The following is a 27,027-nucleotide window of genomic DNA, read 5'->3' on the forward strand; positions in this document are numbered from 1 at the left end:
AAGAAACCCTTTCTACAGCATCTAAACAAAATTCTTCCTCAATGACTGATTTTTCAAGGACAAACATGTCCACTCTGAGAGGAGAGAGAATGTAGGAAGCTGGTCTGCACTGCGTTAGGATACTCTCATTACCAGACACTAAAAAGAAAGCTTGCTTAGTGAAGCATATCCCTCAATCAGAGGTCACTGGGAAACCGCTTAGTAACAGCTATAATCTTGCCATGCACAGATCATTGAGGTTTGCTTGAACAGCCTCCCACTAAAGCCTCTCTAAACATGCTTTCCTTCCACTCTTATTACAGGAAATCAGTCTTGATCCTTCAGGCAAAAAGTGCATGGTAATTTTTGTAAACAACATAATCTTATCAGAAACTGTAGGCCATAGACCTTAGATCATCAGTGACAGAGTTTCAAAGTGTGTTGGACCCTGTGTATATGGATGGCAAGGCAACTTAGAGTTGGGGAGTACTAAGAAATTACTTGAGAAGTCTCTAGGGAATGTCCAAGTAAGCTACAATCTTCCCGTCTCCTTGGATTTTTCAAAATTCCTCTTCATTCAATCCTGATGTCATGCTGAGTCATAAAAAGTGTTCTTCAGTAGACCACATCTCTGGAGGCCCTTCAGCCAGCCTCTGTTAGTCATTACTATACTCATGGGCTCTGGGCCAGCGCCATTCACACTTTCCCCCTGTTCTGTGGCAGACGGACTGTGTGCCTCTAATCCTTGTATTCTTTCTCTCCTACCTCCCTAAAACATTTCTCTGAGGGAGGAATAGCTTATAGCTTTGGGGATAATATAGCTTTAAGGAAACTTTTGGCAGATGCGGATGTCCTAACATCTGGGCAGTGTTAACAGAATCCCGGAGGCCCCGACAGACCAAGAGCCACTCGTTCTAGGAATGTTAAAATAGAAGTTTTTCCGACTGATGAGAGGAGCAGAGAGGAAGGAGAAAAAGAAGGAGAAAGAAAGAGAGCACAAAAAAATATAAAACAGGTAAGATCTGCTGCTTAGCCCTCCACTTCATTTCACAACCATGGGGGGTAATGAAACCCAGGACATGAGCAACATGGCTGTTGGGGGGGATTCTTTTATGAAACTGGATCCTATGCTGCTTGCCATTTGAGCCATGACCTGGCTGCAGATGCAGGTCCCCACTAACTTCCCGGCCCGCAGCAGAGAATGGCTGAAACCGCGAGTCAGGTTTTCAGTCTCAGATCTCGGGAGGAGGAGGGCAGGGAAGCAGTCACAGATGCAGAGCAGTGGGTCTGAAAAGGACAGCCCCTGCTCCAGAATGAAAGAATTGGATTGAGGATGCATGCGTGAGAGGGGTTGGTGATTAGTTTACTTAGCTGTTCATTTTCCTGGATCTCTTTAATCTCCCTTTTTTTGTCCTTTTGTTCCTCTTTCTGCTTTTATCTCTTGCCTTCAACCCTGGCAGATTTTCTTTTCTTTCTAGTTTTCTTCCCACACCTTTCCACTTTCCTTGCCTCCCTCTCTTGCTCTCAATTTTTTTTTCTATCTTGCTTCCCTGCCAGTCTCTGGACAAAAACTGAAGCCACGTAGCAATGAATTGGAAAATGAATTTTTGCCACTCTTGGACTTCTCATGTCCCTTAAGGACTCTGGCCAGAATCTGCCATCTTTTTGTTCCTCCATTTCTGGGACTGACTCCTCCCCTGAGCATGGCATTTCATTAAGAGCATGTGGGTGAATGGGTACTTGCTGAAAAGTTCAGTGGCCAGTTTATACTAATGGGCAGCAAGTTTTAATACTGTCTTGTATGAAGTATTTGCTTACTGGGAACCACAAAACTCTCATCCCATTGAAGTGAGGACAGGACAGGAAGTGAGAGGGCAACTGAAGCTTGCTCACCCTCTCCTCACGTACCTCAATAGGTCCTTCCCAACCTCCCTGACTTCCCACTGGCTCAGCAGAATAAAACTAGAAGGTTACGCTGGACTCGAAAGCCAAAAGCCACTACCAAACCACTAAGTCTCAACACCCAAAGCCAAGAAAAGAACCAGGCCATAGTTAATGCATGAGAGACTAGAGAAGGGAAACATCTAGTCTTGTCTAACACAAAGTTGGGTATAATAATATCTATATATATTTATTGCTTCCCTATGTGCCAGGCAATAATCTCTTCTGTAAGATAGATACTATTATTATTCCCATTTTATAAATGAGGAAAATGAGGCTCAGAGAAGTTAAGGAAGTTGTCCAAGACCCCCATAGCTAATATGGACAAAATTGGATAAATATACAGATCTGTGTAACTCCAGATTTCAAGCTCTTAGTCCATACACACTAATGCTTTCCCAGATTAGTGGTTAGGAAATACTAGTTAAATGGATGAAACCATCAACTGGTTTTAGATCACAGGATTCCCTCTTGGTTCTATATGACTTTATGTTGGCCCTTTCCTGATCTTGATTCCTCCATGTTCCTCTCTATAACTTGGACAACGGAACATTTGCATCTGGTCTTACCAGGGTTAATTGAGAATTGATTGTTTTATGTCATCCTCCTCCTGGGAGGAAAAGAGATCAGAAATAACAAATAGGGTCTTGTTATTCTGTAAGGTAGAAGATCCTTACAAGGGGGACAACATAACAAGCATTCGATAATTTAAAAATTTCTCTTCTTCCTCACAGATCCTGCATTTCTGCTTCTTCTCACTTTTGGAAGTTCACTGATGGCTGATTTCTGAAAGATATTTTCCTTTTCCCTGGTACTTCTGGCCACATATCTCTATTCTTATCTCCCTAACCTCCCCTCATCCCGACTCCTTTCAAGGATGGCCGGTCAACTAACCCAAAGAGGAGTTCTATCTCTCCTACTCTTCCTCACTCCAGCAGTGACACCAACATGGTATGCAGGTAAGTTTTAGGACCTGTTGCCCATTATTTCCAAGGAAGGCAGGACCTAGACTAAGTCTTGGAGAAGGGAGGGTTAGACTGCAATAAGAGACACTTAAATAAAGAACTATTTGCAACAATAAAGATGGTTAATCATTGCAACTGGCTACCAAGGGAGGCTTTCAAGGCCAACAAGAGATATTTGAAAACAGGCTGCATCATCACAAAAAACGAGAGGGTTGGACAACATGGCTTTTGAGGTTATTATCTCACCTGCTTCTGCACTCAGCTTCCTCTCTTTCTTCCTCCTCTTCCTCCCTACCTCCTTCTCTCTCAGTCTCTCCCTCCCTCTCTCTTCCCTAAACCTTACTTATAGGACAAGATTTTTATAGTCCCTTTCTGCCAAAGATGTTAATGACAATACAGATCACATTCTCTTAAACAGTAATTCCCTGGTCTCTTCTGGCTTATTCCTTACTTCAAAAGGGATGGAGATTTCTGGATTCCTGAGTGTGTCATCCTTTGCCCCTGGAAACCTAGGGAGCTGAAGAGAACAGACTCAGTGAGGAGAGGGAAAGAGGGGAGGGGGAGAAATGAAGGAAGGATAATGAGGTGGCAGACAGATGTTTTTGTTGGGCCCAACTGGCATTCCAAGTGCTAAGAATATTCTGTGGCCTGCAGTGTCTGCCCTCGTGGGGGCTGGGAGGAGTAGGGGAAGGAGTCAGACCCAACCAATAGAGTTAGGAAAATATCCAGAGATGAGTAAATAACAAACTGCTTCAATCATAGCCACAGTCATTGCAGCTAAAATTTTCCACATGCCCTTAGCTCCTGGTGGAGGCCTTTGGCAGTAGCTCTGTTTGTCTGGAACAGCTGCAGCAAGCTTTCAAACAAATATGCAATCTTCTTCCCCTCTTTGCCTTAACCTGGCTTTGTAGGGGGCAAAGCACAAGGGTTGACATTGAGATGAAGAAATTCAAGTCAAGCCCTTGGCAGAGTACACACTGTTTGGGGTTAAAGGACCCCCAAGTCTCCAGGAGGCAATATGTGCAGCTGTCTTTGCCAAACTCCCCCTAGCTTCAGTTCAAGTATGTAAGACCAAAATCCAGCCAAAGACCAGAGACTAAAAGCGGAGATTAGATGGCTGAAAGCCCAATTTTGAACACCTGTAAGAACCTCATGGAGTACAGCGACCTTTACTTCTTCCAGAGTGGAAGCCTGAGCTATTGGAGTCTTAAGGACAGAGCTGTTTAAAACAAAAAACAAAAAAAAATTAGACTCATTTGAAGTTTTCAAAGGGCTGTTGGCCAAGGTGAAACTCCACTTTCCCAAGAATCGTGAGGCTCCTTCTGAGGAGCACAGGTTGGTGAGGTCTCTGACAGCCCTACAAACCTACTCGTTCTGCCTTCTTCTGTTCTTAGGAGGCTACGTGAGCCGAGAAATTCAGAAATTTTTTTATAATCCTCCCCTACATCACTAGCTTGGCTGTCTGAGCTTGCTCTACTCATTTGTTCATTCATCCGTTAAACAGCTATTTTCTGACCATTCTCTGTGCATCCAGCATTGTTTATTCATGGCTATACCTTTGTCCTCAAATAGGAATGATACAAGGAAAGCAGCCAAGTGCAGATTCAGGGCTAATCAGAAAAAGGATCCAGGAATAATCAGCAGGTGTTAGGAAGAGTTAAGAGTATTAATAAAGTGAACAGTGGGTTATAAAGTGTGTATTGTCATATCTGTACAGTTCAGGAAGTCAGACTATATATGTGACCATAAGCCAAGCATTAATGTGGATCTTAAAATAGTTTCCAAATATTAGTTACATTTCCAACCATACCTTTGTGAAGGGCAGTGCTTAGAGGGTCTGATGGCACTGTGGAATTTGGAGGGACCCAGTAACAGACAACACAGTAATCTCTGATGCAAAGGAACTGAGGAATGCTGCCCAAACCTCTCTTCCCCAGTGCTGAAAAGGGGTAAGCAGATAGAACAATGCGGGCAGAGAGCCCCTCTATTTTCTTATCTGTCATCTCAGTATCTTAATATTGGCAAAATAAAATACCCCAAGACAGGGAAATGGAATGGCTTAAAGTGGTAAGGTGGCCTAAGCCCATTCCCGTCGCGACGTAAACTTGGCCCTGGTCCAGCTACCTCTGCACCCTGCTAGAGACTATAATTATCTGACTGAGTCTTCCCCTCAGCTTTCCCACATCCCCTGTAATTCTGGAATGATAAAAATTGCTTGGTGGCCTTTGATCCCACACACAGAGTAAAAAAGCTGGATTACAAGAAAGATTCTGCGTTTTTTTTTTTCCTCTGCTAGATATTGTCCAAAGCTCTTACTACCATCTTTAGTGGAGTATCTGAGTTTGGTATTAGGGGATCAAACCACTCTGGGCCAGAAAGCCCACTCTGCTCCTTCCTAGCTGGGAGAACTTGGGCTACTCCCTCAACTCCTGTGAGCCGGTTTCTTCATCCGTATATCAGAGAACAATAAGAGCGTCTTCCTCACTGAAATGTTAGGGTGACATAATACAGTAACACATATAATGGGCTGAGCACAGAGTACAAGTGCGTGCTGAGTGATGTTAGCAGTGGTTGGTGTTGCTACTGCCGCTGCTGTTGCTACTGCTATCAAGCCGTAGGCTTCTGACACTCCTGTTTGCTCTTCTGGTAAACAGAGGCTTCCTCCCTGCTGGGCATTCCTTCACAAGCCAACTCTGGAACAAGAGTGCTGGGGCTAATCCTTTAGGGAATTGCACACATCTGGTCTCCTGTTTACAGAAGCTGTAAGGCTCTGAGGCTAATACTAAACTGAAACAGCTGACAAGAATTCTGTGCCCCACAAAGAACCCTCCATGTGGGAAGACAGAGAGCAAGGGAGAGGAGGCCTAAAGAGAAATAAAGGAAAGCCAAGAAAGGAACCAAACTGGGAAAACAGAAAAAAAATAATAAAAGGAAAGAAAAATGAACTCTTTCCTCTGGAATGAGGGCAAACCAATGAAGACATGATTTCATAAGGCAAACCTTCAGTTTGATTCATTCCCTCGTTCATCAGGTTGGAATGGTTTCCCAACACCACCCACCCCCCAGTCTGGGCTTGTGGGGAATGGAGGAGCTTCATCATCTGGCCCTCTGCTCCACCCTTTAGTGCAGGGGGCCCCCGTGCCTCCTCCCAGAGAGGAGGCAGACCAGCTTGTGGTCTGAGTGTTTACATAGGCCAAAGGGCTCCAGCACTAAAACCCAGCCCTGTCCTGAAAGCACACCCTCTCCTGGAAATGAGGAATTGTTTTCTGACTCCAGCATGGCTGGCTCCTCTATTCCTGTGAATGCATAAGGGCTCAGAGAGGCTGGAAAGAGAGCTTCCGGAAACTTCACTCCGGAAAGGACTAAGTTGTATTCCCATTAGTTTGTATTCATGACTGATTTCCTGCCGTCTGGTGGAACACACTGTTTAGTCTTCCAGACAGCCACAGACCTGCCTCTACCAGGGACTGGGCCACTTAACAGAACGGGGATGGGGGGTGGATTGGGAATGTTCTCCTAGCTCAGCAGCTCATTGCTAGATCTTCTGGTGATTAGAGGAACACAAAACTTCTCCAAAGGACTCTGCCTTCTGTTTCCTCAAACCAGGACAAACTGCTTGGGACATGAAACTATGTTCATTCCCTCTTGCCTTTTGAACCCTCCCTCTGCTTTAGCATGTCACCCCTAGCAATGGCAACCAAATGGCAAAATGGTGGTGCCCTGTGTGCTAGTGGGCGGTTGAGGAATTGTTTCTCTCTGAGGACCACGAGCAGGCCTGTCACTAGTGGGAAGACTCTTTTCCTCCTACCTGGGACAACAGTCCATCCTCAGAGCTTGGTCATCAATATCTCACCAAGCCTTTGTGTATTGCGTCAAGGAAACAGGGTAGTAATAGTCCCCATTGGTGGGATTGATGGATAGTCAAGAAGCTCATTTTTTTTCTTTTGAATGGAAGCTTCTTGTGCTACCAGTAAGTCATTCCCACCCCCACGATCATGAGCTCACCTTCTATGCACCTGGGATGTTGAGATTTATGTACAATACTTCTGCTGCCTTACAAGGTGGAATTTTCCCCACTAAATATCCACCTGGCTCCCTCCCGCATGGAGTGCCATGTCCTCCGGAAGGTTGGATGGGGGAAAGGTTGGGAAGGACTTGAGCGAGAAATTAGTATGTCATCTTGGTATTATCTTCTTCATTGTAGGTTCAGGCTACTATCCAGATGAAAGCTACAATGAAGTATATGCTGAAGAAGTCCCACGGGCCCCTGCCCTAGACTACCGAGGTAAACCTCCCTGCTTCTCAGGCTCAGGAAAGGTCTTTTCTGGTCTAAGGCCTAGACCCTCTGTGAAGCATCCTCACCCAGCTTGGCTCGTATGTACCAAAACTGCTGCTCAGGGAATCAGGGGCTGATTTCCAATCATGAATTTGGTTACTGACTTGCTGTATGACCTTACCACTTTAGCACTAAGGTTACCCATCTATTATTAATCATTAAGTATTGACTGACTGAGTACCTGCTGCATGCCTAATCCTGTGCAGGTTAAGCCTGTGGATGATATAAAATCTAAGGTAAGGTTTTGTCTTCCTCAAGGAGCTTACATTCTGGTGGGGGTGGAGTGGGAGTGGGGGATGGGTGAGAGGGCAATAAAATTAGCACACGTTGGGCAAGTAAGTGTGAAACTGTGTGGTAGCAGTAAATGCAGTAAGACTTAAGAAAAAGAAGTCAGGGAAAGGATAATGAAAGATGATGTTTAGATTAGGCCTTGAATGATGGGTGGATTTTGAGAACTGGAGAAAGGAGGGGAGGGTATTCAGCAAAGCAGTTGGCCACAGATATAGAGGTAAGAACAAAGCAGTTAGAGGAAGGGGCTAAGAAGAAACCAGACTGACTGGAGGAGATGGGATGTGGAGGAAGTAGGAGAAAATAAAGTTGAAAATAAAGAGTGAGACAAAAATTAGGAAAGGCTGCATGATCTAGGGACCTCTCTTAGGTCAGTCAGGAGAACTACCTGTGAAGAATGCTGAATGGGGACTATACTAGAAAGCACGTTAGACCAGGTGATATCTAGTATCTCTTCCGTTTCTAAGATTCTTTGTTTCTATGCTTTGCAAGCCACTCAGAAGAGTTTAGTTGTTGTGTTAGGAGTTATAAGAAGCCATCATATGTCTTTGCACAAGGGCTGGCATGGTAATGATAATTTCAGAATATCAACTTTGTTATTGTGTGCAGAAGTGGGGGTTCAGGAAGGGTACGGCCTGGGTCAGGGAGACTGTCCATGAATCAGTAATGGTAATGTTGGTCAGAGATGATTGGGGGTACTGGCTAAGAAATGGAGAGTAAGGATGAACCCCAGAGATGTTTCAAAGAAAGAGATAACAAGATTTAGTCCAGATGTGATGTACCAAAAGGTTAAGAAACAAATAGATATCTGAAAGCACCCAGTCTGAACACCTGGGAAAACTGTAAGAACCCTTTTATTTTATTATTTTTTTATAATAATTTTTTTTTATATTATGTTAGCCATCCCTAGTTTTTGATGTAAAGTTCCATGATTCATTACTTGCATATAACACCCAGTGCACCATGCAATACGTGCCCTCCTTACTACCCATCACCAGCCTATCCCAATACCCCACCCCCCTCCCCTCTGAAGCCCTCAGTTAAGAACCCTTTTAAAAAGACAAAGTTAGAAAAGAAAATTAATTTGGGGAAGGTGCCCTACAGGCAGTGGAAAGTAGGAAGATGGAGCTTAGATGGTCTGAGAGGCCAGAGGGCCAAAAGTCAGAGCCTTAGAGTACATCTACAGGTATGAGTAGGAAAAGAGAAGTCAACAAGGAAAAAAGAGATAGTTAGAAGTCAGCCAGGTAGAAGGAGATCTGGGTAGTAGTTATCATATCACAGAAGCCATGTGAGAAAAGGGTTTTAAGGAAGGGGAAAGAATAACTACTGTGTCAAATATTGCAGAGAAAAATTGAGGGTTTTTCAAACATTATATTTGGCAAGAAGAAGGTAAATGGTGACTTTTGAGAAAATAGTTTCAATCGAGAAATGGTCAGAGCTTTGGGTTTCTCTACACTTCTTCCTAGCTACCTTCTACCTATCTGCTTCTTGCTGCCAAATGGTCCACACCTACTGCCACATTGCCTTAGCTCCCACTAACTCCTAAACTCCCTAAGGTCTGTTTCCCACTCACCCACAAATCCCCATGCTGAAACAACATTCCTTGAAGATTATAATTCTCTCCCAATGCCTAAATCATACAGCCCTTTCTGGAACTTCAATCTCTCTAGTCTCTCAGCAGCAACGAGCAAATCCCTCTCTTCTTACCACCCCCCACATACTTGGGCTCCATGACATTTCACTCTTCTGGTCATAGCCCAAGCCAAGAAAGGAGATGGGTGGTGACAAGAGACAATGAGGCATGGATCTGAACTTTATACAACCCTGACATGTCTCCTGAGTTCTCAGATAAGATCTCCAACTGCTACTGGAAACTTCCACTTGGCGATATCTAAAACAAAATTCTTTCATCTTCCCTGAAAAAGGCTCAACCATCTGACCTTCCTGCTTTTGATAATAATACCATGATTCTCAAAAAAAAAAAAAAGATTCAATGGCATTTTTGTTTGTTTCAAGTTTTTTCTTTAAATTCCAGTTAGTTGGGGCACCTGCGTGACAGTCAGTTAAGCCTCCAATTCTTGATTTCGGCTCAGGTCATGATCTCAGGGTCATGAAATCAAGCCCCACACTGGGCTCCCCACTGGGCATGGAGCCTGCTTAAGATTCTCTCTCTCCCTCTCCTTCTGCCCCTCTCCCCCACTCATGCTCTCTCTCTTTCTAAAAATAAAATAAAATAAATTCCAGTTAGTTAACAGATTCATCACGTACATACAATAAATACCCAGTGCTCATCACAACAAGTGCCCTTCTTTTTTTTCTTTTTAAAGATTTATTTAATATTTTAAAGAGAGAGAACACGAGTGGAAGGGACAGAGGGAGAGAGAATCTCAAGCAGACTCCACACTGACCACAGAGCCCGACGAGAGACTAGATCCCTCAACCCTGAGATGATGACCTGAGCTGAAACCAAGAGTCGGGCACTTAACCGACTATGCCACCCAGGCGCCCCACAGCAAGTGCCTCCTTACTACCCATCACCCATTTAACCCATACCCCACCCACTTCCCCTCTGGCAACTTTGTTTGTTCTCTAGAGTTCAGAGTCTGTTTCTTGGTTTGCCTCTTTCTTTTTTTCCCTCACGATTGTTTCATTTCTTAAATTCCACATATGAGCGAAATCATGTGGTATTTGTCTTTCTCTGACTGAATTATTTCCCATAACATAATACATTCTAGCTCCATCCACGGCATTGCAAATGGCAAGATTTCATTCTTTTTTGATGGCTGACGAATATTTCATTGTATGTATGTGCCACAACTTCTTTATCCATTCTTCAGTCGATGGACACTTGGGCTGTTTCCATAATTTGGCTATTGTAGATAAAGCAGCTATAAACAACGGGGTGCATGTGTCCCTTTGAATCAGTATTTTTGTGTCCTTTAGGTAAATACCTAGTAGTGCAATTACCGGATCATAGGGTAGTTCTATTTTTAACTTTTTGAGAATCCTCCATATTATTTTCCAGAGTGGCTGAGCCAGTTTGCATTCCACCAACAGTGTAAGAAGTTTCCTCCTTCTCCATCAATGGCATTTTTAATAGCCCCTTTTCCTCATCACCTCTCACCAGTTATTCACCATGAACTGTCATTTCTTTCTTTTTTTTTTTTAGATTTTATTTATTTATCTGACAGAGAGATAGAGAGCACAAGTAGGCAGAGCAGCAGGCAAAGGGATAGGGAAAAGCAGGCTCTCCACTGAGCAGGGAGCCTGATGTGGGATTTGACCCCAGGACCCTGGGATCATGACCTGAGCTGAAGGCAGCTGCTTAACCAACTGAGCCACCCAGGCGCCCCAAGAACTGTCATTTATTATTCCAAGGGATTAAAAGTTTTATTACCTCATACATGGATAATGAAAGTTGCCTCCTAACTGGATTCTCTGACACATGTTTTTCCCTTCCCCAAACCTAGTGGCCTACTGTGACCATTTCTTTTTTTTTTTCCTTAAACCACTCAGCTTGTGGTACCCACTTGACCATCTCTAATAGAATTTGGCCTCAGTCTAGCTGCCCAGGCTGAGACCTCATTACCCTTTCTCCCCCCATGAAATCTATGCTCCAGCCAGATTAGTAGAACTCTACTCTGTTCCCTGACAGCTTTAGCCCACACTGAGTTTTCCCTCATCCATTCTCTCTTCCCCTTCCCTTCATTAATTCAATAAATATTTACTGAGTACATATTATGTACTTCCTCTGAAAGAAATATTTATTGTGTGGACCACTCATTTGGCATTCATTATGTACTGCCCCTTTGGTTTACTTTTTGTTACCCTCAACAAAAGAGTTACCTGTTAACAGAAGGAGCCATGTGCAATACCCCTGCAGAGCTATGTAAAAAGTAGTGCTCAAGAAATGTTTACTGGCTGGTTGGCATCCTGGGAACAGAAGCTGGATTGTAGGAAACAGCAAATGGTACAAGTGGATAGGAAAAAGCAACAGAGGGGGGCCTGGCAGCCCTATAATTAATATTAACCTGCGTCATGGGTTATTTTTAAATGTCCTAAAGCTCCTTAGAAAAATGTAAGTGACATGGTGGCCTTTGGCCTTGGGATCAATTGTTTCATGGCTCTTTTGGGGACTTAGTCTCAGGACATAAAACTAACTGCCGCGTGTTGTTGCTTGAATCAAAATGATCTGGTGCCTCAAACCCAGACACTGATTTAGGAAATATCGTTCCCAGGGCTAGATACATGTTACACATGCAATTTCATGATTCTCAGAACAGCCCTCTGAAACTGGTTTAGTATCCCCATTTTACAGATCAGGAAACTCAGCTCAGAGAAGGTAAGTGTAGAGAGTTGCAGAGCCCAGAGGCGGCAGAGCAGGAACTTAAACCCACGTCAGGCTGTCAGACTCCAAAGCCAAGCTCATTCCATCTCTTTCGTCAAAAACGTAACCCATCGTTTAAAAAAAGAAAAAGATTAAAAAAAGAAAAAGAGTTAACTAGTAAAAACCAGATCATGATTTTAGAGCAAGCTGACCATGTGGTTTGGTGCTGTTTTCACTAATCGTGAACTTTCTTTCATTCCCTTACCCTGACTCCTGGCGTGGAGGCAGAAACCCTTCTCTGAGGTGTGCCCTCAGTCCTCTGCGTGCACTGCTTTTCCAGCATATTGCTTCAGCCCTAGGCAAGCTGGTAACTCTGCCTGGGTTATCTGAAGATCATCACAGATAAGGCCCTTTCACCTCTATTGTCAGCACTTTGTGTTTTTCAAATCCCCAAAAGGAGATAGGTGGACAGCTGCACAACGAAGAGGACCTGGGTCTGAGTTTCAAGTCCCAGCCCCTCCACCTTCCAGCAGTTTCACCCTGGACGAAAACGTATTGTGTGCCAGTCGTTGTGCTGTGTATTTTATAAATGTTATTTCATTTAAATAAATTGCATGCTTGCTATGTAGTGATACGGAAAGGTCTCTAAAACACATTGCTAAGTTTATTTTTAAAAGCATTGGTGGGAACCGTAGCATAATATACTACTCTGTGTGTTAAAAGAAGAAGGGTAGGGGCGCCTGGGTGACTCAGTCCGTGAAACATCTGCCTTCGACTCAGGTCATGATCTCAGGGGCCTGGGATCGAGCTCCTCGTTGGGCTTTCTGCTCAGCGGGGAGTCTGTTTCTCTCTCTCCTTCTTCCCCTCCCCCCACTCGTGCTCTCTCTCTCCCTCTCAAATAAATAAGTAAAATCTTTTTTTTTAAAGAAGGGGAGTAAAAAGAATCTAGAGCAAGATTCACTTTATATTCATAAAGAAACAATGATTCTTTATGGGGGATAGACATGGGAACAGGGGTGGGAGGGAGACTTCCCCATGTAACTTTTTATACTTTTTGTGTTTCAAATCATGTGGCTATATTATGTATTCAAAAATGTAAATTTATACTTCCAAGTAGCAGCCTAAAGTGCTGCAGCAGCAAATATTGTGATTAAAAAAAAAAATACGGGTATTAGAGCCAGGCAAAGCTTGGGTTCAAATCCCAGCTCTGCCCCTTACTTCCTGAGGGACACCCAGGCAAGTTACTTCCCCATCTGCAAAACAGGGATAAACACCTACCTATCTCACAGGGCTGTTGGGAACTGCATGAAATGATGGATGTGAAAATTAAAAAAATATATATATATATATATACATAAAGCATTGTGCCCAGCGCATGGTAGCTACTCAGTCACGGCTAACACATTTCCTACCAGACATTTTTGCCGTGCAATTTTTAGCCACATCCTTAGTTTCAGTTTCCCATCACCATTCTTTGGGTGCAGTTGTTCCACCATTGTAAATCTCCACAAATGTACTGTCACCTCTCCCGTACGTATGTCTTCATCTAATCCACATCAACAGCCTGAAAGGCATTGTCACATGCCTCACTTCCATATAGCGTACCCACCATTTACCTTGCTCTACGAGTCTGGTGACCACACCCAAAAAGGAAATGGGGTCAGTCTGGAATTACTTGCTCTTCAGGGCACCTGGAGATAACTACTTCTCCTTCTAACTGCTCAGAAGCCTATGTCTAAATATTCTAGAACTCGCTGCTATCAGCGCTATCAGCCTCACCAGGCTGTGGTTCCCAGAGGTTGCCTTCCTCCTTCTGGGGATCTAATGTACAACGTTGTGACCATAGTTAATAATACTGTGTTGCATGCCTGAAATCTGGTAGGACAGCACATCTTCAGGGTGGTCACTACAAAAGAAAAAAAAACAGTAACTGTGAAATTATGGATGTGTTCATCAACTTGATTGCAGTAATCATTTCCCAATATATATTAAAACATCACATCGTGGGGGCGCCTGGGTGGCACAGCGGTTAAGCGTCTGCCTTCGGCTCAGGGCGTGATCCCGGCGTTATCGGATCGAGCCCCACATCAGGCTCCTCTGCTATGAGCCTGCTTCTTCCTCTCCCGCTCCCCCTGCTTGTGTTCCCTCTCTCGCTGGCTGTCTCTATCTCTGTCAAATAAATAAATAAAATCTTTAAAAAAAAAAAACAAAAAACAAAAAACATCACATCGTACACTTTAAATATATGTAAATTTATTTGTCCATTGTACCCTTAATAAACCTGGGGCGAAAACAAAATTAGAATCGTGTTTTTGCTCTTTTCCAGCCTTCCACTGTGTTTTCTTTACGCTAAGATTCCTCTGGGCCAGCAAATTTGAACTTATTTGCAATAAGGAGGCCCTCTCTTACCATCTCAGCATTTATCCTGAACTTTATATTTCCCTTAACTATGCTTGCTTGTTCCATTCATTCCAATCTGATGTGTATTTTCCTTGGCAGAATATAGGTGAGCAAGAGAATGGCAGTGATTGTTGGGGTCCCAGCCTCCCATGTAGAGTCGTTGTGTGGTGACATATAATCAACAGCTCTGCAACTATCGTGCCTAAGAGACTTTCTGTAATTTGGAGATGCTGTCCCCGGATGGCAGTCGTGTATCGCAGGCACAGGCTCAAAACTAACACTGAAAGCCACAAGTACGTTGCTGCTTAGAGGATAGTTTTCTATCATCTGTCATCATTCATCAGCTGCCCTCAAGCGGAGCTTCCTAGCCTTTCTCTGTTCCCTTGGCTCCTGATGTGCTTTTTTTTTAAAAGAACCTCCCCCCCCTTTTTGGTCTCGGGATTTGGGAACTGAAAGAGCTTTTCTGGGGCTTTAGCCTTCCCAACCCCAGGCTAAGAGATCCGTGTCATCCTATGGCATCCCCAGGCGTGTGGCCCTCTGGCTGTTTATATGTGCTCCTTTAAAATCTGACCCCGCTGGGGACACTGGGGTGGCTCTGTTTGTTAAGTGGCTGCCTTCTGTTCAGGTCATGATCCCAGGGTCCTGGGATCGAGTCCCGCGTCTGGCTCCCTGCTTAACGGGGAGTCTGCTTCTCCCTCTGCCTGCAGCTCCTCCTGCTGGCTCTCTTTCTATCTCTCTCTTTCTGGCAAAATAAATAAATAAAATCTTTAAAAAAATCTGAACCCACGGAAGAGTCATTTATTTTGTGTAGCCAATGAGGCATCTTTGGGCTCTATTACCTTTTGTGCTCAGTACCGAACTGGTATCTGGCTCTCATTCCTAAGCAGCCTCCTTTGGTAGCACATTCCCTTCCTCTCTCTAGCTTGTATATTTGTGCCAATTTTTTTTTTTAGTCATTTGAAATTTACATACTGTAAAATTCATTCTTTTTGGCGTTCAGTTCTGAGTTTCGACGAATGCATATAGTCAGGTAACCACCACCCCAGTTCCATCACCTCAAAAACTTGCCCAGGGCTGCCCCTTTGAAGCGATCCCCAGCCTTTACTCCTGATCTCTGGCAACCACTGATCTGTCCCTGTATTTTTGCCTAATCCAGAATGTCATATAAATGGAATCCTATGGTACGCAGACTTTTGAATCCAGTTCTTTCACTTCACAAACTGCATTGGAGATTCATCCATGCTGTTGCGTGCCTGAGCACTTCCTTCTTTCCTGTGGATAAATCACGGTTACTTTAACCATTCAGCCACAGGACATTTGAGTTGTTTCCAGCATCTGTTAATTATGAATTGAGATATTTTAAACATTTTGTTTGAACACAGGGTTTTTTTTTTTAGGATTTTATTTATTTATTTGAGAGAGAGAGAGAGAGACAGCACCAGCAGAGGGATGGGCAGAGGGAAAAGCTGACTCCCCGCTGAGCAGAGAGCCTGGCCCCAGGACCCTGGGATCATGACCTGAGCCAAAGGCAGCTGCTTAACCCTTAACCGACTGAGCCACCCAGGCGCCCCCACAGGTTTTCATTTCACTTGGGTAAATACGTAAAGTGCAACTGCGGAGACACACAGAAAGTGTATACTTAGCTTTATAAGAAACTACCAAAATATTTTCCGAAGTGGCAGTATCATTTTGTATGTGCCTCTGCAGTGTATGAGAGTTCCAGTTTCTTTCCATCCTCCCCAACACTTGACGTAGTTTTTTAAATTTAGACATCCTAATGGGTGTATAATGGTATCTTGTGGTGGTTTTAATTTGCATTTCTCTACAGACTAATGACGCTGAACATTTTTTCATGTACTTATTTGGTTATCAGTATATCCTCTTCACTGACATGTCTGTTCTTGTCTTTTTCCCATGCTCTAACTGGATTGTCTGCTTTTTTACTGTTGAGTTTTGAGAATTCTTTTTATATTCTAGCTACTTGTCCTTTGTCAGATATGTGGTTTGCAAAGATTTTCTCCCAGTTTGTGATTTTTCCTGTCTATTACAGTGCTTTTCACAGAACAAAAGTTTTTAATGTTGACAAAGTTAAATTTTGTGGTGTTTTTCTTTTATGAATTGAGTTTTTGGTGTTATGTCTAAGATGTCTTTGCCTAGTTCTAGATCCCAGAGATTTTCTCCTGTTTTCCTCCCTCGAAGTTTTATAATTTTATTTTTTCCATTTAAGTCCATGATCCATTTTGAGTTAATTTTTGTATAAGTTTAAAGACTTAGGTTGAAGTTTTGTTTTATTTTGTTTTGTTTTGTTTGCCTGTGGAAGTTCAATTACTCCAGCACCGTTTGTCCAAAAGGCTAGCTTTCCTCCACTGAATTGCTTTTGCGCCTTTGTCAAAAATCATTTTGACAGACTTATATGGATCTGTTTCTGGGCTCTCTCTTCTGTTCCATTGATCTATGTGTCTGTCTTTTCCCCAATACCACACTGTCTTGATGCCTGTACTTCTAGCTTACTTTTCTTCTATTGCTACAGTCCCCCGATGGTGTTATACATTAAATATCCAGGATGGAGAAGCCACATGCTACTCTCCGAGGGGAGGAAACTATCACAGCAGTCTGGGTACTCGTTGTGAGCTCTCCTGTGACCGGGGCTTCCGACTGATCGGACGAAGGTCGGTGCAATGCCTGCCAAGCCGCCGTTGGTCTGGGACTGCCTACTGCAGGCGTAAGTGGTGTGTGTGTGTGTGTGTGCCCTGGCATGTGTGTGTGGGAGAGGCCAGCCAGTCAGCCACTCGAGAGTATATGCTTTGAGGTGTCACCATGCCCTCCATCAAGTGCAAATTGAGAATTTTCCACAAGTGCCCGGCAGGCCCTTTCCTCATCCTAACATTCTAGCTCATTTTCTCTCCCTGTGGTTATTGCCTGAGCAATATGGGCATTTAAGAAACAACCAGGCCTTCTGACTCAGAGGGTCCAAGAGTACATATAAACTTTGGGCCTGGGGCCTAATGTGAACCTAGGCCTTTCTCGGGAGCTCTCAAGGATGTGTGTGGTCTCAGACTCTTTCCCACTCCTGATAAACTACTGTACTTCCTGCCCTAAGGTCTTAGAAGGCCTTGGCAGCGAAGGTACGAGACATCTGTTATTCTTCATTTTCTTCTGAAAGTCAGGAAGAATCCCTAAGGCTAGAATGTGGGAATACTAATGCACACATTCTAAATCATGTCCCCCTCAGCTCCCAGCTCCCAAATCCCTCTTATTCAAGCTCTGCAGCCTACCCACGTTTAGTAGCTGAGCTTTGTCTAACCACATGTCCATCGCTGAATGCCATTTGTAGAACCGCCACGTGTGGGGGACCCTGTATTGGTCTCTTCAGAAGCTCACTCAGTTCCTTAATTACTCCCAGGCCACTTATCGACTAATGGGGTAGAAACACAAATGTGTGCACATGAGTGCAGTATAAGTGGATGCATGGCAGTGAGCATTTAGAGAGAAATGGGATTGGTCAGAGAAGATCCTATGGAGGACAGGGGAGGCTTGATAGAAAGAAGGAAGCCACCACACGCCTCTAGGTGATTGTAAATGCTTTGGTTTAGGACTTAGACCCATTCATTTCCAAAATAAATATGCATTGGGCTTACAAAATTAAAATAATATGTCTATAAACAAACATAAAAGAATGGAGACATACATATTTCCAGGTGCTTGGAATGAATTAATTACTATGTTTGACCACTGAATCTGGCTTTGTCCTTCCTCGTTAGAGAGAAAAGGGCAAACACCTTGGATCATTTTCACTGTCATATAATACTAAGAAAACAAATTTGTCTGAAAAGACAAACCTTTTTCCTTAGCCCCGATTTCAAGGAAGTCATTTTTTTAAAGATTCTTTTATTTATTTATGTGACAGAGAGACAGCCAGCGAGAGAGGGAACACAGCAGGAGAGTGGGAGAGGAAGGAGCAGGCTCCCAGCAGAGGAGCCCGATGTGGGACTCAATCCCGGAACACCGGGATCACGCCCTGAGCCGAAGGCAGACGCTTAACGACTGCGCTACCCAGGCGCCCCAAGGAAGTCATTTTTTCTATAGGTCTTTAAATAGAGGATATTAGAGAACATAAAAGGTACTCATCTACAATTCTGGTTTGGCCAAGAAGCCAAACGAACATAGCTTATATAGAATTCTTTATTCAAAGCTCCAGTAATCGAACATACGCAAGGCTAGAACTTAGATAGCCTGAAGTATAACTTGCCTACTTCTCTCAAGGATCAGGTATCTCAAACTAGACTTTGGCAAGCTCACAGTTGGGCTCACAGTCAATCCATGGAAGCAGTCTCCACTTCTAACACATGTGGTGTCTGAAGCCCATGGATTCCTCTTTAATCAGATACCACCAAGTCTGGCCCTCCAAGCACTGATCTGGCTTGTATTCTCACCCGGATATAAGACAAACCTCCTTCCACATGAAAGTGAGCCTCAGCTGAGGGGTGTTGTGGTAACCCCAAAACTATACTCCAGGGGAAGCTTTGCATTTGCTAAAGAGCATCTAGGACTTGAGGAAGAAGATCTGAAAACAGCTGCTGAGGCCCTAAATGAGTCCAGAAGTTTATACGCATTACCTCTTTTGATCTGCACAACAATCCAATGGAATACCTGCATTTTACTGACAAAAACACTGAGACACAGAGAGAGATGAGGTAGAGGTGGAGCTGGGATCCAAACTTGGGTGTAATTCTGAAGTCCATGCACTTGGACAAAGTAATTTACAAACCCCCCTCCCCCCGCCTCCAAGAGCATTGCTGTGTTTTATAATATGAAAATAAAAAGGCGGTTGGGCACAAGAATGCAACAACAGTTTGGGGTGGGTTTTCTGTATTTCCTGCTGTCTCTGGTATGGTTCTCCCTATGCTAGATGCCCATGCATCACCTCCAGGTAGTCCCACAGGCCACTGAGCTTGCCACTTGGTTCTCTCCTAGAGATGAGATGCCACGCGCTGCCATTCATTACTAGTGGCACTTACACCTGCACAAACGGGGTGCTTCTTGACTCCCGCTGTGACTATAGCTGTTCCAGTGGCTACCACTTAGAAGGTGACCGCAGCCGAATCTGCATGGAAGATGGGCGATGGAGTGGAGGCGAGCCTGTATGTGTAGGTAAATGGTGGTCACTCCCATGTGTCCCGCTGTGAAGAGCCACTGGCATTATAGCCACAGAGGATGGGGAATTCTCACCACAGAAGGCAGTCCTGCTCGCTATGAGGGTGGCACCCTGGGCACAAGCTCAACAAAGTGATCACTTCCCCTGGAGTTGGGCTTCCTGCCCCAGTTTCACTGAACATCTTGAACCGAGGTGCATCTCTTCCCTACCCAGTAGGGTGGTATTGCTTCTATGGGTTCCCTCCAGGAAAGGTAGGGGGCCCATGAGTCAGCACTTGATTTCTGACCTTGGCAGACATAGATCCCCCCAAGATCCGTTGTCCCAACTCACGTGAGAAGATGGCAGAGCCGGAGAAACTGACTGCTCGAGTATATTGGGACCCACCCCTGGTGAAAGATTCTGCTGATGGTACTATCACCAGGTGAGTAATGGATTCCCCTTTCACCTCCCAGCAGTTTCTCGGGCTGCCCACACCACACTGCACAGGCTGATGCCACAGTGATGATGTGCCCCAGACCCCAGTTCTAAGAGTCTCTTTCCTCAGTGGCTCTCTTACACTGTCCCATGCAGGGTGACACTTCGGGGCCCTGAGCCTGGCTCTCGCTTTCCTGAAGGAGAGCATGTGATTCGTTACACTGCCTACGATCGAGCCTATAACCGAGCCAGCTGCAAGTTCATTGTGAAAGTACAAGGTCAGAAAGAAGTCTTCCATCTCTACATTGTTCATTATTCCTGCTCAATCTTGACCCTCTACATGCCCACCACAACCTTTTCTCCTCTGTGCCCAAAACAGATGCCTCTTTTATATTGGGAGAGGGGGGAAAAAAGTTCACTTACACAGGGTCATTCAGGAAACTGCATTACATATGTATACAAGCTTCAGAAACCCTGACTCCCCAGCAAGACTTTCTCATTCTAAATCTCGATAAAATTCATGAAAATACTCTGTATTTGTTTCTTTTCTTAGTCTTCTAATTATCAACTCTGATCAGCCTTCATTCTCAGTCTTTGGCCTCTGCTGAAATTGGTGGCTGCCTGATTCTTCCTCTTTGTGTTGTGTTGTATTGTTTTGATTTCTTTTTTTCATTATAAAAACAATCCATGCTCAGTGTTGAACATTTTAGAAATAAATATGCAAAGGGGAAAAATCTATTACCCCACCATCCAGAGTCAATTATTGTTAATCTTTTGGTGTTTTACTTCCAGTCTTTTATCTACATAGACTTTTAAAAAAATATATAGTTGAGATCATAATTGTACACCTGATCTTACATCACCCTTTTTCACTTTCATTACGAGACAAGTAGTTTTCTCATGCTTTTTAAAAATTCTTCAGAAATAATTTTCAATGACAACATAATAACCTACTTCGAAGAATATATTTTGACTTGCTTAACACTTCTACCACTGATGGATATTTAAATCTTCTCCAATTTATTAATTTTTGATATTAAAATTAATTGTGTGAGGTGGTTATCTTTGTGCAGGGTGTCCACGAAGTCTGAAAACAAACATTTTTTTTTTACAGATTGATAGTCTTTTTTATGATAATGTGCAAACTCACCTGAACCTCCAGATTTTATGAACAACTTTGTGTGAATTTCAGATTTAATTCCTTAGGAGGAAAATTCTGGCTCCACCCTTGGCCACTGGAAACAGAGAAGGCAATCATTCAGATCATCCTAGGTCTCCTGGTCTAGAAAACACAGTCCGGGCACCCTCTTAACCTTTTGTTCCTAAAAGAGATACCATAGCCCTTAACTTGAACTCCTCCCTGACAGTGAGACGCTGCCCAACTCTAAAACCACCACAGCATGGCTACCTAACCTGCACCTCGGCGGGGGACAACTATGGTGCCACCTGTGAATACCACTGCGATGGAGGTTATGAGCGCCAAGGAACCCCCTCCCGGGTCTGCCAGTCCAGCCGCCAGTGGTCAGGATCACCACCCATCTGTGCCCGTGAGTGAAACCAGAAGGGTGGGGAGAGTGGACATACTGATCAAGGCTACTTCGGCGGATCTTTCCTTATGTATGGCACAGTGGTCCACTAGCAATGTGTTTGATGTGGGAATGGGGATTTCTGAGGTGTGTTTATTTTTAAGAGCTAATGCTTTACCATGGAATACTCTTACCCCAATCAGAAGGGTTCAGAATCTCCAAGTGTTCTTTCAGGATTTCCCCCCAAGGAAAGGCAGAAACAACCAAAAAGGGCTAACCTGAAAGACTACAACTCCACAAAGTGTTGTTACCTGTGCTGGGATGAAGGAAAGGCCATACTTTGACTGACCATATGCTCTTGCCCTAGCTATGAAGATTAATGTCAATGTCAACTCCGCCGCTGGCCTTCTGGATCAGTTCTATGAGAAACAGCGACTCCTCATCATCTCAGCTCCCGATCCCTCCAACCAATACTATAAAATGCAGATCTCTATGCTGCAGGTGAGACTCACCCCCTAATTAGGGCTTAGCTCCTTTACTTATCATCCCCTAAGCCCACCCCATTACTCCCTTACCTCTTTCAAAGCAAAAGAGTGGCTCTTTCTGCAGCACAAATCCTAGTTCCTCAAACTTTCTGTGGACAACATGTGATCAGTTTTACTGTGGACAGATTTAGCACATTTTAAAAACTGCTATGTTTTTACTGAACCCAGGCAGTCTGACTCTAGGATCTGTGCTCTTAACCATGATAGTAGCAGAAGAGAAGGAAAAACGAGGGAATTGCATGACAATTTTTAACATACTAAGAATTACCTAGCCAAAGCCATTTGTGGGAGAGGGAGAGGTAGATAAGACACAATAGACATACCCATTGGGTCTTATAAAAAGATTCTTGAAGAGAATTCAGAGGGTACTGACAGGACTAAGAGAAATGGCTCTGAGGAGCTGCAAGGGGCTGGATACCCAGGTAAGAGAAGATGCTATTTAGGGGGATTTCTAAAGGTTAAATCTTAGAAGTTGTTAAGTCAATATTCAGAGGCCCATGATGGCAGCAGCTCTAGCAAAGGGATGACCCTGGGTGTCCATACCAAAAAGGACCTAATTCCTCCAGCAATCTCCCCTCACTGCTCCCCCCCCAAAAAGGGCAGACAAAGACAATACCTCAACTTGAACAGAAAGCAAGAACAAGAACAGGAAGCAGCCAGTAAGGACAATGATTCTGAGGGTCAGGACTTGAGGAGTAGCCCAAAGATTAAATAAGGGGTAGGGTGCCCCCGAGTGTTCACTGCTGCTTTACACCTCGCTCCAGGTAACTGGCTAAGAGGCGACCAGGCAAGACAAAGAGCCAGGATAGGGTTACAGGGTGTCCAGCCCAGTGTGAGGAAGGCAACAAAGGGTAATGAAAAGAGCACTGGCCCTACTTTGGAGAAATCCTGGAGACTGAGGGAAGGCCCTGGCCATGTAGCCTAGTGGTAAGGAGCGTACCCTTGGGCAGGTAGTATCAGCCCTCAGTTTGAATCTTGGCTCAGCGTCTTATTGTCATGCAAATTGGGGCAAGTTACTTAGTCCCCTACAGAATAAGAATGACACCACCTACCTTGTTAGGGGTGTTGTAAGGATCTGCTTATTCCTGCAAAGCAGAAGGTCTGTGTGTTCAATGAACAATAGCCATTATAATCGCATCACCACAGCCGTCTGTTAAGAACCTATGTGCGTTAAAGCCAATGCAGTACTAAACAAGGAGAGATTATGTTCCTGCAATCTATCAATTACACTTCACTTTTCTACATCTCATGGGGTGACGGGTTTGGTACATTTCATTAGAATAAAAGAAATACCGTTAGGGCAAATGCTTCAGGAATGACAGAAGAAAGAGGTTGTTGAACCCCACGGTGTGATGGTTGGGGGAGAAGCCCCTCCTTTCCTACACTGCCTCAGACCTGGTCCCAGGAAGAATCAGCTAAGTAGCCTTGGGTTTGAGTCTGAGAATCTATTCCATCAAACCTTTTCTTCTCTCCCAGCAATCCACCTGTGGACTGGACCTGCGCCACGTGACCCTCATTGAACTGGTGGGGCAGCCACCTCAGGAGGTGGGGCGCATCCGGGAGCAACAGCTGTCAGCTAACATCATCGAAGAGCTCAGGTCCAGGCTGGAGGCCACGGGGAAGGGGGGGGCAGCAACTCTGGGCAGGACACTGGCAACAGGAGGGCTGGGGAGAATCAGCAGACACTACCGTCTTGAGGCATGCCTTGTGTTTGAACTCTTTGAATGCGTTAGGTGAAACCAGAGAGTGGTAGAATATCAAAATCAAATGGGAAGGGGGAGAGCATAAAAGACAGATGACCAAACCACCTCAGGACTGTGCTTTTATTTATTTTTTATTTTTTTAAAGATTTTATTTATTTATTTGACAGAGAGAGAGAGACAGCGAGAGAGGGAATGCAAGCAGGGGGAGTAGAAGAGGGAGAAGCAGGCTCCCTGCTGAGCAGGGAACCCAACGTGGGGCTCGATTCCAGGACCCTGGGATCATGACCTGAGCTAAAGGCAGACGCTTAACAACTGAGCCACCCAGGCGCCCCAGGACTGTGCTTTTATAAGGCACCTCAGGTGACCATGAATCACAGCCAGGGCTGAGACACAGACCCAAACAGGACTCAGAGAAGCCTCTGATTCTGTTGCCTCATGGCCTCATCTCTTTGTGTTCAGTCTCCAAAGGAGCAAAAGGCATCTTTTAGGCACTTAAAATCTAAATCATACTCCTTTGGACCCTGGGCGAAGAGAAGACTATAGGCGACAGGTGGTAGAAGTGGACTTTTCTCATTATCTATTCATCATCACCCCTCCGATGCCCACACACACACTCGGTGCCAATAAAGCTAGCATTGCTCTCTGTTCTACAAACAATACCTGCCTCGAGGGCTCAGTCTTCGTGGGGAAGGAAAGATTCAGTCCCAGGTAGGGGAGAGCCTTGGAAACACGCAGCAGAAGGAGACTGCAAACTTGCGTCTCCAGATAGAAGAGCTGAGCGGGTAATATTAATCCACCTCAGGGCTGCCATGTATGGTTGTGCAGGTTATGCCCAGCCCAACTCTAGAAAACATGGGTTGCATCGTAGTACGTAGGGCTGGTGCTCCCTGGAGTGATTCTGTGTGGCCCTCATTGCTATATGTGATAGACCTGCTTAAGGGGGCCTAGGAGGCAAGCACAGCCTGGTATCAACACAGTTGCTCCATCCGGGGTAAGGGAGGGACAGCTTAGCAGAGTTAGATGCAAAGGGACAGCAAGACTAGGGTCTGAGCAGAGAAAAACAAAGGGGCTTGAGATAGGTAGGAGAGGGGGTGGGGACAGGAGATCAGGTAGGGAAGGAATTAGTCCCCGCGTAGAGCCGTGAAAGGTTGGAGTGTAGTAGAGCCCGGTGGGATGAAGCCCAGACAAGGTCTCACTCACACTTCGTGGGCTCCTCTCTCTAGGCAATTTCAGCGCCTCACTCCCTCCTACTTCAACATGGTGTTGATTGATAAGCAGGGAATTGACCGGGAACGCTACATGGAACCTGTCACCCCCGAGGAAATCTTCACATTCATTGACGACTACCTACTGAGCAACCAGGAGCTGATCCAGCGCCGGGAGCAAAGGGACATGTGCGAGTGAACTTGAATCAGGGCATGGATGGAAGTCAAGGGAAGAGCTCCCCTAACCAGCTGAAACTGGGGCCCGATAAAAGGAGGAAATAGTTCCCCATGGTTCTGGAGACAGGACTCTGAGGTGGGTGAGATTCACCAGTCCTGGGACATCCCCAGGCCCCTTTGTAGGGCTGTGTAATAGTTTCCCTAAGCAAGTCTCTGCTTTTAGTAGCACTCGAGGAGCATAAGGAGCTAGGCAGAGACTGAGGACAGGTCCCGGACAACGGGCTAAGGGTGAAAGTCTTCTTTTCGCAACCTGGGCCTCTGTGCAGCTCTCCAAAGTCTTCCAGATAAGTAAATTCTCGATTCATTCACCAACCGGCTGTGTTTCAAATGGTTCCTCTACCCTGAGGTGACAGCAGAGGGCAGCACCATCACAACAGACAACCAGGACAGGTAGGTAAACAAGTGTAGCAGGATTTTCCCCTGCAGCTGAACTGCGTCATTGGAGACGGTGGGAGGTTCAAGACCTTCTTGAGCTTGTCATTTGCCCTTTTAGGGGATTGGGTTACAAATGTTACGCTAACCATTGCTTCATCTGAGAGTAAGGGAAATGCGGCCATGGGAAGCAGCTTAGGAAGACGAATCAGGCCAGAGCAGAAGGTTTTGTCCTGGCCCCTCCTGCTGGCTCATGGGCAACCACCTCTTCCTACTGTACCTCCAGTTCCATAGCAAAAGGCAGCCAGGGCTGTCCCTTCCTCAGGGAAGCCCCCAGCTCGTGATCTAGGGAACCTCGAACCCACCACCCCAAGCCTCTGTAAAACTAGTGGAGAAGGAGGAAAAAAATAAAAAAAAGACAGATTCAGCATCACGTATGAACTTATTCAGATCCCTTTGAAGAGGTGAGCACAGAGCAGGTGGGAGCCACTGCCACACGAAGTCACACCTTAGGAGCCGGGCCTGAGGGTAAATGTGAGGCTGCCTGGAGGGAAATGCAGCAGCGCTCCACAGTGTGTCCGTGTTGGAGAAAAAGGTGTTCTTCCTGTGCTGCCGAGAACCTTCTTTTTGACACTCTTGAAACCCAGTGTCCTGGTTAGGACTCAGCAGCCTTTTTCCCCCAGCTTTGCCTCGGGGGTCCCCAGTGGAAAATTAGAGAGGAGAGGAAAGCAGGCTGAGTGGAGAGGCAGAGCTAACGCCTGAGCACTCACTGTGTACCGAGTGCCATGCTAAACATTCTATCAACTGACTCGGAAATCTTCACAAGAACCTTATAAGCAGGTCCTGTTATTAGTCCCATTTCATGGATGAGGGAATTGAGGCAGAGAGAGGTTAGGCGACTTGCCTGAGGCCAGCCAGCTAGTAAGTGGCAGAGTTGGGATTTAAACACAAGCAGGCTGGCTCCAGAGTCCATGTTCTTAAATATTATGCTGTACTGCCTCTACTTTCTCGACTTTTCATTTAAAGACAGCTGACCGCTCCAAGCAAAGACAAGGGTTTCACCTTCTCTGTATAACCCTATTCAGACACAAGACTTGGGAGTGGACCCAGGAGGAAAGAGGGAACTGGAAGGCTCTCAACCCAAGAAAATTCACCCTCCAAAGAGGAGGGATGGGACATAAATCATGAGCCCAGAACACAGAGGGGTAGTAGTGAGTCAGAGAGAAGCTGTGTCCACTGCAGGCTTAGTGGAAATCTCATTTGTAAAATGCAAAATTAAAAGCGAGGCAGGTGCTGAGTGGACCAGGACATGGAGTGAATGATCACACTTGGAGCAAAAAAAGTCCCTTCTCCCTCCTTCCTCCAGGGAAATACAGAAGCTTAAAAGTCAAAAGACAAGTTATGGGTAGAAGACAAAATACAATGAGCTAATGTGGGAAATCTCCGGTCAGACAAGGTCTGTGGTTCCAAAGGCAAAGATTGCACATTAGTCAGAGTAAATGCCCTGCCTTGTCTTTATCACTTGTACCTTAAGTGACAAGCCAGGGCATGCCAGCAGGTCAAAGGCCCAAATAACAACATGAACGACAACTTGAACCGAGGTTCCACCTGGGCCTGACTCTCGCACAGAAATG

The 27,027-nt window shown here is 45.0% G+C and overlaps 1 protein-coding gene across 2 annotated transcripts; it reads left to right on the forward strand.

The window, feature by feature from the left end:
* Window positions 1–657: 657 nt before the first annotated feature.
* SRPX2 (sushi repeat containing protein X-linked 2) lies at window positions 658–25,770 on the forward strand. Of its 2 annotated transcripts, XM_019810221.2 has the most exons (11): window positions 659–994; window positions 2,655–2,879; window positions 7,090–7,170; window positions 16,767–16,958; window positions 19,211–19,387; window positions 19,686–19,812; window positions 19,962–20,083; window positions 21,173–21,352; window positions 21,699–21,832; window positions 23,353–23,474; window positions 24,803–25,766. In XM_019810221.2, the coding sequence occupies exons 2-11, from the start codon at window positions 2,798–2,800 to the stop codon at window positions 24,981–24,983; spliced, it is 1,398 nt and encodes a 465-aa protein (XP_019665780.1). In that variant the 5' UTR covers window positions 659–994; window positions 2,655–2,797; the 3' UTR covers window positions 24,984–25,766. The 2 variants fall into 2 exon arrangements, with proteins under 2 accessions (XP_034509439.1, XP_019665780.1); XM_034653548.1 differs by lacking the exon at window positions 16,767–16,958 and having other exon boundaries at window positions 658–994; window positions 24,803–25,770.
* The last annotated feature ends 1,257 nt before the right edge of the window (window positions 25,771–27,027 follow it).

This window comes from Ailuropoda melanoleuca, unplaced genomic scaffold (genome assembly GCF_002007445.2).
Source record: "Ailuropoda melanoleuca isolate Jingjing unplaced genomic scaffold, ASM200744v2 unplaced-scaffold9814, whole genome shotgun sequence".
Lineage (NCBI taxonomy): Eukaryota > Metazoa > Chordata > Mammalia > Carnivora > Ursidae > Ailuropoda > Ailuropoda melanoleuca.

Bases quoted from the DNA above. Each gene is read 5' to 3' on its own strand.
- SRPX2 (XM_019810221.2), top strand. From the start codon at position 2,798: ATGGCCGGTCAACTAACCCAAAGAGGAGTTCTATCTCTCCTACTCTTC. The intron at 21,353-21,698 runs GTGAGTGAAACC...CTCTTGCCCTAG, and splicing joins ATCACCACCCATCTGTGCCC to CTATGAAGATTAATGTCAAT. The intron at 23,475-24,802 runs GTCCAGGCTGGA...TCCTCTCTCTAG, and splicing joins AACATCATCGAAGAGCTCAG to GCAATTTCAGCGCCTCACTC.